Source organism: Helianthus annuus, chromosome 15 (genome assembly GCF_002127325.2).
Source record: "Helianthus annuus cultivar XRQ/B chromosome 15, HanXRQr2.0-SUNRISE, whole genome shotgun sequence".
NCBI classification, from domain to species: domain Eukaryota; kingdom Viridiplantae; phylum Streptophyta; class Magnoliopsida; order Asterales; family Asteraceae; genus Helianthus; species Helianthus annuus.
In genome coordinates this window covers 8336497-8348520 of record NC_035447.2, presented here as the reverse complement: position 1 = coordinate 8348520, position 12024 = coordinate 8336497, and the positions used below count along the sequence as shown (strand labels likewise).

The following is a 12024-nucleotide window of genomic DNA, read 5'->3' as shown; positions in this document are numbered from 1 at the left end:
TAAAACATAGAAAAAAATAACTAAGTCCATCCAGGACCCGTGTGTTGGACGAACTTGTCACACGCAGAAAAATATATGTGACGCGACGGGCCAGTCAAACGGAAAAAAATATACAAAAAATGTTGAAGCTCACACGCATGTTGCGGTACGTTAACTCACAAAATTTAGAACGAAATGAAAAACTTGAGAAAGATGAAAAGTATGGTGGACCAAAATTGAAAATAAAAAAGAGTTAGGATTAAAATGCAAAAGATGAAAAACTTTGTGTTTAAAAGTAAAAAAAACAAAGGGTCTTAATTGCAAAATTAAAGTTATTTATTAATTTTAGATAAAGATAAGGATAAAAATAAGTGATATCTACATATTGGTTTTTAATTCATATTAGGGTGAGAGGGGCACTCCTCTCTTAGGGGAGTCCCCCCTCTTACGCACGGCCAATCAACACGCGCCACGTCAACTCCCCTCTTAAGTCCCCATTTTGCACTTAAATGTTGGCATCACTCCACTCACACAATTATTTTGTTATAAAAAAAGAAGAAAAAAATATGATTGCTGGAAAAAAAATGGACCCACATTAACAAGCAATCACCCCTCTCTCTCAATCGGTGAATACCCCCCCGCTCCCACTCCCCGATTAACTTCCCCGCATTGATGGCGGCGGTGTTCCCGCTCGGGGACTTGGCTCACCGCTGGGCTCCCCACTAAGTGCCCCGGACACCCTTAATATTAAAATAAATTTATCAAACAAATATAAATAAAATTTATAGGATTGAAGGAAAGAATGTCATGTATCATTATTTTATTTGGAGACTTTTATTATAAGTTACATTTACAACAATGTGTTTTGTAAACTATACAAGACTTTAAAGGACAATGAGATCCAACATCAGAAACTTGAGAAATCCGATTGGGCTTGCGGGCTCTCGTGGCTGCCCATCCTCTAATTCCATGAATCTTTCTTGATAATGATATTCCTTCATGTCTGAATTGGCTGTTTTTCAGTAATCCTAATGACCCATCTCGGCTTTCCCAAATAAAACACAAACCATCCGATACCCAATCCAATTAACATCCCAAATCCATATCCCATAGCAACAGATTCCCAAGAAAACCCATTAAAGAAAGTATCATCTTCGTCTTCATCCTCATCCTCATCTTCTCCAGGCATCAGAGAGGATGACACACCATCGTCTCCACAGTTCTTTGTTAATGGGAATCCACATAACCCATCATTCCCTTGAAACGAACTACCATCAAACGTATTGAACTGTCCACCTTTAGGTATAGCTCCTTGAAGCTGATTTTGCGAAAAGTTCACAACTACAAGAAACGTCAGACTTGCAAGTTGTCCAGGAATTTTTCCTACCATCTTATTAGAAGAAAGATCTAAATGCTCAAGCCGGACAAGGTTTGTTAAGTTTGTCGGGATTCTACCCGTGAGACTGTTACGCGATAGGTTGAGAAACCGAAGTGATCTTAGCTGTCCAATCGTGTCGGGTATCTCCCCTTCAAATGTGTTAACCGAAAGATCTATAGTATTGTAGACGACTGATATTCTCTCTAGGTGTAGTCTCAATCCTTTCACTCCTAGCTCCACTGTATCATAATACATGGACTTTCCATCCATGTAGAACTCTCCGGATGCAGCGCCATCCACGCTCATCATAGCTTTAAAGTTCGTGAAGTATTTTGAAGGCAAAAGACCCGTGAACTCGTTACTAGATAGATCAAGAATTCGCAGCTTTGGAAACGGGGTTTCGGTGTTGGATGTGTGTAACGTCCCATTGAGTTTATTACCTCTCAAGACAAGAACTTGCATCTCGGGAAGCGTATCAATCCAGTGCGGGAATCCACCGGTTAACTTATTGTTTCCCAAATCCAAAACTTCAAGCTTCCTACAGTCGATCAAAGTCCCAGGGATCGAGCCTTGAAGTGATTTCCGTTCAAGTTGAGAGTCTTTAAGTTGTTGTTTCGCTTCAAGAATGTTGTGGGAATGGTTCCATGCAAACGGTTCAACCGTAGATCCAATACCGTGAGATTGTGGCTGAAGTTAACCAGGCATTGCGGAATCCCGCCACTAAACTGGTTACTTCCAAGGTAAAGAGTCTCCAAAGATCTCAAGTTGCAAATCGATTTAGGGACGGGACCAACTAGCGAGTTATTACCTAAAGTCAAATATCTTAGTTTTTTACAGTTGAGTATCCCTTCAGGAAAATAACCCGAGAGCTTATTGTCATGGAGCGCGAATTGCTCCAACTTTGTTAGGTTACCAAGTGAATCTGGGATCGGACCACTTAGCCGATTAAGGAGCAAAAGCATCTCAACAAGAGAGTTTAAGTTTCCTAACTCTTTAGGAATAGAACCGTTAAATTGGTTGTCGTTGAAGAACAACTGCTCTAATCTGCTTAGATTTCCTATTGAAGCCGGGATTTGACCGCTAAGCTCGTTGTGACTGAAGGCTAATTGAATCAACGACTCTAGTTTTCCGAGTTCTGTTGGGATAACGCCTGAAAGTAAGTTTTCATGAACATCTAGTATCTTTAACTTTGTCAGGTTTCCAAGTGAAGCCGGGATGGAACCCGTGAGCTTATTGTGGCCGAAAAGTAACAGATTTAGACTCTTCATGTTTCCTAGCTCATCAGGAATTCGACCCGAAAGCTTGTTCATGTATAAATATAAGATCCTTAACGAGCTCAAATTTCCTAAAGATGGTGGGATCAAACCCGTAAGATTGTTTAAGAAGAGATACAGTTCAGAGAGTTTAGTCAGATTTCCTAGACTAGACGGGATGTGTCCCGTTAGGAAGTTGACCGACATATTGACCGTCACAAGATTGTACAAGTTTCCTAGTTCTGGAGGTATAGAACCCGATAGGTTATTATTATCGACACGAAGATAACCCAACTTGCTCAAATTTCCTAGAGAAACTGGAACATGACCTTCAAGATTGTTACTATGCAATGAAAGGGTCTCAAGATTCGTTAACCTTCCGATCTCTTGAGGAATCGTTCCGGAAAAACGATTACTAGAAAGATCAAGAAACATGAGTTAAGAAAGATACCTGATCCCAACCGGGATGGATCCAAAAACGTCGTTTAGTCTAAGGTCTAGATGTGTTAGACTAGCGAAAGACGAAAAGGTGAAGTGTTGAAGTGTACCGTTTAATCTTGAAGTGGAAAGGTTGAGTTTTACTACGTCCCCTTGATCATTGCAATGAACACCGTACCAGGTGCATGGTGCGGTACTTGTGGTTCGGTTTACATGGGTCAGATTAGTAGTTGGATGAAGGGACCATGAAGATAGCAAGGGATTGTTTTGGTTTGTGAGGCTGGTTTTCCATTTGAGTAAAGCATCAGCTGCTGCTTCTGGTTTTGCGACAAAAGTAGGAAGGTATGAAGAGAAAAGTGTAAAAAGAATGAAGAGTAAGTTCAATGACATTTTGATTTGAATAGAGAATTGTTTCAAGGCTGCAATTTATCATTGCAAGATGTTTGTTGACTTTAGAAAAGTCAAAGTCCTTGCTGATGAAGTTACATAGCAATGACAACATTGTTGTTTGTAGCTTGTAAACAATGATTTTTTCTTGTCATTTTTTGATCAAAGAATGTTAATAGCAACTAAAATTTGTTATATTAGTGAATATAATTACAGGGGGGATATTTCAAGGGTAATTAGTGTGAGGTAGATAGGACACGTTAAATTACAAGTGGTTTTAGACGCACGGTTGTAATGAGTTAGAAGCATTGTTTGTCGTACAATTCATGTTGGCTTTGTTATACTCAAATTTAAAGAAATAAAACTTTTTAGTTTGTTACCGAGTCTTTTAAAAAAGTAATAAAGTATATAAAAATTATTTAAATATAAAACATCGATGATACTAGATTTAAATGCTAAAAGACTATATTTTAGTTGTTCCTTTGTTGTCTTTTCAGCCAACCATTGTTAGTTTTTTGTTAATTAAAATATTATAAATCTTAACCATTAAATTAACGTGATAAGTGACTCTACGAACATTTTCTTTTATATTTGGTATATATCTCTCTCTCTCTTACACACACACATCAGGGCTGAACCTTGGAACTTGAGGGGCCTGTGCAACTAGAAAAAACGAGCTCCAAAACATAATCTTATTTATATATAAAAAGACGGCCCTAAAATATAAACTTAAAAAGGTTATTGGGTTTAAAATTTGAAAGGTTATTTTTTTGAAGTTAGATTTTGGAAAAAAAAATTAAATGAAAAAACCAACTCTTGAGGGGCCATATGTTGATTTCTACAAAACGAAAGGTTAACCACGTTCAACAAGACTAGAACAAGCGTCTGTCTTACCTTGACACACACAATAAACTTAGAGCTAAGTATTTTATAAATTCAAACTAAACTTATATAGAGTAATTACGCACCATATTATTATAAATAAAAAAGAAGCTCTTGTAAGAATGTGCCCTGGTTAATTGCTTACCCTGCTTTGGCCCAACCTTGACACACAATAAACTTAGAGGGTGTTTGGGTTGAGTTTTGAAGGAGATGTTTAGATTATTGAGTTTGAAATCGTAAATAATCAGTTTTGAGTGTTTGGGTAAAAAAATTAAAAAATTGATTATTTGCGTTTAGAAAGTTACAAAACGTAGTTTTCCAAAAACAGCTCCCCCCTACTGTAACAAAACGCAGTTTTCCAAAAATTGATTATTTGTGTTTAGAAAAGGCTTTTCACTTGTTCATTTTTTTAAATATATATATTTGTCGAGCACTCAGATAGTTGATTATCTGATTATTGTGATATCAAGCAACATAATCAAATCCAAACAATATCTTTCAACATCATGTTTTGTTACTGTTAATTATCTGATTCTGATTATTCAAAACACATAATCTATTTTCAAAACTCAACCCCAAACACCCTCTTAGAAAGAACTATAGTTTTAAGTCAATTAATGGTTTTAATGAGTAGGGTATGGGTATAACACGAAACCAAAACTCGGTTGTGTGGTCCATTAAGATTTTCTCATGTATCTATCTAACACGTAAGGAATTTTGGGGTATGGAAATTTCCTTTGTATTTCTTGTGTACTTCCAGCAACCTTACATTCATCTCGATTGTCATTATCATTATGTGCACATTCAACAAAAATAATTAGGTTTCTACTTTTAGTAAGTCATGGCTACAATTTCAACCATTGTGAACGGTCTTAAGAGTGGGAAATGGAGTTTAGAAATCTTTGACCGACCCTCATGTGGTGGTGACAATAAGTCAATAACATTACATAGACTTTTAGCCTTTCATTTTTAAGTTATCTTAAATATGATGCTATTGATGAAAAAAAAATTTTTCTTCAGAAAGGGATGGCGGCGCAGTTTGTTGCTCGTCTACCTGCTATCCTTATGTAATTTGACCTGATGATTGGAATGAAATAAAAATTTGGACAACAAAAATGTACAAAAAAAAAAAAAAAATTACCAAACAATTTCATTAAATTATATAGCAGTATTATGAAAAGTTTAAGTTAGTGTAAAAAAAATAGAGTTGGAGTAGATTCTAAAGTTGACCGATAATTGGAAAATAAAGAAACTTGAAAAAAAAAAAAATTTTTATGCATGTTTGAACATTGAAAAAAAGAGAAATCATTACTTGAAAATGGTCTTATCTGAAAATGGTCTTACCGAAAGAACTATTCATCGTTAAGTACCAACCGTGACTAACCCTATAGTTCTTTCGGTAATTTTAAAGTTCGTCACGCTTGGTACTTCACAATGAAGTTCTTTCTGTAAAAGTATCAACTTAGTGGATACTAGCTAGAGGAGACTAGAAATCAATTTTTTTATATAATGGACTGATAATTGCACGATATGTAATTGATTTGGTTATAAATGGTGATGGATAACTGTTGGTGGTGATGAGCGGTATGAAGTTTTAATGTGTGTTGGTGCAGGGGCACAACTTCTAGTGGGCGGGAGTGGACGATCGACCCCTCGAACTTTTCGATTAGTAGTGGAAAGTATGTAGTTTTCGTATAGAAATTTAATGTGTGCTGTTTTAAACGTATCCTCTCTCTTCACACACTCGATGGACTTTCTCATAATATACGGCCGTTAAAAGGCTAAATTTATTTTACGAATGTGAAGGACGTGTAGAATTGATATGCATCATGTTTCTAGCTTGCAACACATGTCAAATGGCAGAAACAAACTTGAGTTGTTTTGATAATGTGTGGGGACGTTTTGGTGGTGATTGGTTTTGAATTTTCCTCATCCCCTGGGAAATTGAAATTTGCAAGTCTTTGAGCGACTTACTTGTGGTCACAACATCGACTTCTTTTCAAAAGTACTATTATTCATAATCATCTTGTGATAAATTATATTATAGGTCAAGATTTAGAGAAAACGGTGAAAAGTGTGAGAACGGTGAGAACGCTTATTAATCGTCCGATCAAAACAATCTATGGACTAGCTTGACGCGGTGACGTTTTCGTAAATAACATCAATTTTATTACGTGGACGCGATTCATTAAGGGTAAAAAAGTCTTTTGACTACTACACACAAAACGCCATCTCATGAAATAAAACGCCAAACAAATAGCACACACCATTCTAACTATAAAACGCCATTAGATATAAAACACCAAACTTAATTATAATAAAATACCGCCTAAAAAACCGCCAAAAAAATCCTACATATACAACATCTAAGACCTTTAATTAAAAACACACACAAAACCCCAAACTCCATATTTAATATATACCATTCTTCTTAGAAACGCCAAAAAACCCAAACATCAAATATTTTAAAATTAAAATGTTTATTTGAAATTCAGTTTGGTTGTCTGTAAGGTTCACTCAATGTAGTGGACAATATACTTAAGTGAGGATATTGTCCATTTCATTGAGTAAAATCTTATTGACTTTATCCTCAACTTTCATCAAATTTATAACGCCAAAACATATAAAAACATTATTGAGGTTTGTTGTCAATAAAGTTTAGATTTATGGGGTGGACAACATTGTCAGACATCTTTCTTAACTGAGGATTAACAATGTTGTTCACCATCATACAGTGAAACATTATTGATTTAGCATGATCAAATTTAGAGGTTTAAGGTGCTTTTATTTAGTGGCGTTATTTTTCTCGGTAAAACGCCAAAAAGTTAAAAAAATCAAACATCGTTCATTGGAAATTCAAGATTGTTGTCTGAAGGGTGAAAGCTCTATTTGGGTTGGGAAAATTTGGAAGCAAAAAGAAGTACTCGAAAAAGTCGATGACACCCGTGTATGATCTTGAGGGGATTGAAGAAGGGCTCGAGGGTTACGACGAGTTGGAGAAGTCGTCGTTGATGTCACAAAAGAATTTTGAGAAACGGTTCGGGCAATCTCCGGTTTTTATAACTACAACTTTGATGGAAAACGGTGGGATTCCTGAAGGAACTAACAGTAATTCTTTGATTGAAGAAGCCATTCATGTTATTAGCTGTGGATATGAAGAGAAAACTGAATGGGGCAAAGAGGTAAAAGAACTAAAAATACAGTTTTTTTCTGTTAAGTAACTCGGAAAACAATGACGGGTTGGTAATGTAAAGAGGTGGCAAAATGGGTCAGTTGGGTAACGGGTTAGAACCAGTCTAGTTTGTCGGGTTGACCCGCAGATACTTGTCCATTTTTTTGGAAACTACATCATGCAATAATTACATAAACTATAGAGTAAATTACGTTTTTGGCCCCTGTGGTTATATCATTTTGGCCCCTAAGTCTAGAGATCATGGGGGGGGGGGGAATGGTTAGTTATATACGAAAAAATGTTGAAGCCCACACGCATGTTGCGGTGCGTTAACTCACAAAATTTAGAACGAAACGAAAAACTTGGGAAAGATGAAAAGTATGGTGGACCAAAATTGAAAATAAAAAAGAGTTGGGATTTTTTTTAAGTAATATATAACTTCGTTATTTCATTCTAATCATCAGGGCAAATTACACAAGGATAGCGGGTAGACGAGCAACAAATTGCGCCGCCATCCCTTTCTGAATAGAAAACCCCAATTTACTAAAAACAAAGCCCCGCCCCTGAGGGGTCGAAAAGTTGCTGTGGACCACACGCTGAACTCTAGACAAGAACCGAACTGCCTCCGGTGCCAAGGAGCCGAACGTGTCGAACGCCAGGGGGAGAAAGGCATGCTGATTATCCTTTGTGTTTAAAAGTAAAAAAACAAAGAGTTTAAATTGCAAAATTAAAGTTATTTATTAATTTTAGATAAAGATAAAGATAAAAATAAGTGATATCTATATATTGGTTATTAATTTATATTAATATTAACATTAACATTAATTTATCAAACAAATATAAATAAAATTTATGAGATTGAAGGAAAGAATGACATGTGTCATTATTTTATTTGAAGTCTTTTATTATCAGTTACATTTATTACAACAGTGTGTTTTGTAAACTATACAAGACTTTTAAAAGGACAATGAGATCTAACATCAGAAACTTGAGAAATCCGATTGGGCTTGCGGGCTCTCGTGGCTACCCATCCTCTAATTCCATGAATCTTTCTTGATAATGATATTCCTTCATGTCTGAATTGGCTGTTTTTCAGTAATCCTAATGACCCATCTGGGCTTTCCCAAATAAAACACAAACCATCCGATACCCAATCCGATTAACATCCCAAATCCATATCCCATAGCAACAGATTCCCAAGAAAAGCCATTAAAGAAAGTATCATCTTCATCTTCATCCTCATCCTCATCTTCTTCAGGCATCAGAGAGGATGACACACCATCGTCTCCACAGTTCTTTGTTAATGGGAATCCACATAACCCATTGTTCCCTTGAAATGAACTACTATCAAACGTATTGAACTGTCCACCTTTAGGTATGGCTCCTTGAAGCTGATTTTGCGAAAAGTTTACAACTACAAGAAACGTCAGACTTGCAAGTTGTCCAGGAATTTTGCCTACCATCTTATTAGAAGAAAGATCTAAATGCTCAAGCCGGACAAGGTTTGTCAAGTTTGTCGGGATTCTACCCGTGAGACTGTTACGCGATAGGTTGAGAAACCGAAGTGATCTTAGCTGTCCAATCGTGTCAGGTATCTCCCCTTCAAATGTGTTAACCGAAAGATCTATAGTATTGTAGACGACTGATATTCTCTCTAGGTGTAGTCTCAATCCTTTCACTCCTAGCTCCACTGTATCATAATACATGGACTTTCCATCCATGTAGAACTCTCCGGATGCAGCGCCATCCACGCTCATTAAAGCTTTAAAGTTCTTGAAGTATTTTGAAGGCAAAAGACCTGTGAACTCGTTACTAGATAGATCAAGAATTCGCAGCTTTGGAAACGGGGTTTCGGTGTTGGATGTGTGTAACGTCCCATTGAGTTTATTACCTCTCAAGACAAGAACTTGCATCTCGGGAAGCGTATCAATCCAGTGCGGGAATCCACCGGTTAACTTATTGTCTCCCAAATCCAAAACTTCAAGCTTCCTACAGTCGATCAAAGTCCCAGGAATCGAGCCTTGAAGTTGATTTCCGTTCAAGTTGAGAGTCTTTAAGTTGTTGTTTCGCTTCAAGAATGTTGTGGGTATGTTTCCATGCAAACGGTTCAACCGTAGATCCAATACCGTGAGATTGTGGCTGAAGTTAACCAGGCATTGCGGAATCCCGCCACTAAACTGGTTACTTCCAAGGTAAAGAGTCTCCAAAGATCTCAAGTTGCAAATCGATTTAGGGACGGGGCCAACTAGCGAGTTATTACCTAAAGTCAAATATCTTAGTTTTCTACAGTTGAGTATCCCTTCAGGAAAATAACCCGAGAGCTTATTGTCATGCAGCGCGAATTGCTCCAACTTTGTTAGGTTACCAAGTGAATCTGGGATCGGACCACTTAGCCGATTAAGGAGCAAAAGCATCTCAACAAGAGAGTTTAAGTTTCCTAACTCTTTAGGAATAGAACCGTTAAATTGGTTGTCGTTGAAGAACAACTGCTCTAATCTGCTTAGATTTCCTATTGAAGCCGGGATTTGACCGCTAAGCTCGTTGTGACTGAAGGCTAATTGAATCAACGACTCTAGTTTTCCGAGTTCTGGTGGGATAACGCCTGAAAGTAAGTTTTCATGAACATCTAGTATCTTTAACTTTGTCAGGTTTCCAAGTGAAGCCGGGATGGAACCCGTGAGCTTATTGTGGCCGAAAAGTAACAGATTCAGACTCTTCATGTTTCCTAGCTCATCAGGAATTCGACCCGAAAGCTTGTTCATGTATAAATATAAGATCCTTAACGAGCTCAAATTTCCTAAAGATGGTGGGATCAAACCCGTAAGATTGTTTAAGAAGAGGTACAGTTCAGAGAGTTTAGTCAGATTTCCTAGACTAGACGGGATGTGTCCCGTTAGGAAGTTGACTGACATATTGACCGTCACGAGATTGTACAAGGTTCCTAGTTCTGGAGGTATAGAACCCGATAGGTTATTATTATCGACACGAAGATAACCCAACTTGCTCAAATTTCCTAGAGAAACTGGAACATGACCTTCAAGATTATTACTATGCAATGAAAGGGTCTCAATATTCGTTAACATTCCGATCTCTTGAGGAATTGTTCCGGAAAGATGATTACTAGAAAGATCAAGAAACACGAGTTTAGAAAGATACCTGATCTCAACTGGGATGGATCCAAAAACGCCGTTTAGTCTTAGGTCTAGATGTGTTAGACTAGCGAAAGACGAAAATGTGAAGTGTTGAAGTGTACCGTTTAATCTTGAAGTGGAAAGGTTGAGTTTTACTACGTCCCCTTGATCATTGCAATGAACACCGTACCAGGAGCATGGTGCGGTACTTGTGGTTCGGTTTACATGGGTCAGATTAGTAGTTGGATCAAGGGACCATGAAGATAGCAAGGGATTGTTTTGGTTTGTGAGACTGGTTTTCCATTTGAGTAAAGCATCAGCTGCTTCTGGTTTTGCAACAAAAGTAGGAAGGTATGAAGAGAAAAGTGTAAAAAGAATGAAGAGTAAATTCAATGACATTTTGATTTGAAATTTTGAATAGAGAATTGTTTCAAGGCTGCAATTTATCATTGCAAGTGTTTGTTGACTTTAGAAAAGTCAAAGTCCTTGCTGATGAAGTTACATAGCAATGACAACATTGTTGTTTGTAGCTTGTAAACAATGATTTTTTCTTGTCATTTTTTGATCAAAGAATGTTAATAGCAACTAAAATTTGTTATATTAGTGAATATAATTACAAGGGAGGGATATTTTATGGGTAACTAGTGTGAGGTAGATAGCACACGTTAAATTACAAGTGATTTTAGACGCACAGTTGTAATGAGTTAGAAGCATTGTTTGTCGTACAATTCATGTGGCTTTGTTATACTCAAATTTAAAGAAATAAAACTTTTTACTTTGTTACCGAGTCTTTTAAAAGTAATAAAGTATATAAAAATTATTTAAATATAAAACATCGATGATACTAGATTTAAATGCTAAAAGACTATATTTTAGTTGTTCCTTTGTTGTCCTTTCAGCCAACAATTGTTAGTTTTTTGTTAATTAAAATATTATAAATCTTAACCATTAAATTAACGTGATAAGTGACTCTACGAACATTTTCTTTTATATTTGGTATATATCTTTCTCTCTCTCTTTTACACACACACATCAGGGCTGAACCTTGGAACTTGGGGGTCCTGTGCAATTAGAAAAAACGATCTCCAAAACATAATCTTCTTTATATATAAAAAGATGGCCTCTAAAATATAAACTTAAAAAGGTTAGTGGGTTTTGAATTTGAAAGGTTATTTTTTTGAAGTTATATTTTTGGAAAAAAAAAATTAAATGAAAAAACCAACTCTTGAGGGGCCGTATGTTGATTTCTACGAAACAAAAGGTTAACCACGTTCAACAAGACTAGAGCATGCGTCTGTCTTACCTTGACACACATAATAAACTTAGAGCTAAGTATTTTATAAATTCAAACTTAAGTTATATAGAGTAATTACGCACCATATTATTATAAATAAAAATATATAG

The 12024-nt window shown here is 36.5% G+C and overlaps 2 protein-coding genes and 1 pseudogene across 2 annotated transcripts; all 3 read right to left on the bottom strand.

Moving 5' to 3' along the window:
* Positions 1-976: 976 nt before the first annotated feature.
* On the bottom strand, positions 977-1819 carry LOC118487415 (receptor-like protein 54). The gene has a single exon (XM_035984248.1). It carries the CDS (start codon positions 1817-1819, stop codon positions 977-979), a length of 843 nt encoding a protein of 280 aa, XP_035840141.1.
* A 63-nt stretch (positions 1820-1882) lies between these two features.
* On the bottom strand, positions 1883-3438 carry LOC110910339 (annotated as a pseudogene).
* A 4932-nt stretch (positions 3439-8370) lies between these two features.
* On the bottom strand, positions 8371-11179 carry LOC110910340 (receptor-like protein 52). The gene has a single exon (XM_022155015.2). The coding sequence runs from the start codon at positions 11068-11070 to the stop codon at positions 8560-8562; it is 2511 nt and encodes an 836-aa protein (XP_022010707.1). The 5' UTR covers positions 11071-11179; the 3' UTR covers positions 8371-8559.
* Positions 11180-12024: the final 845 nt, after the last annotated feature.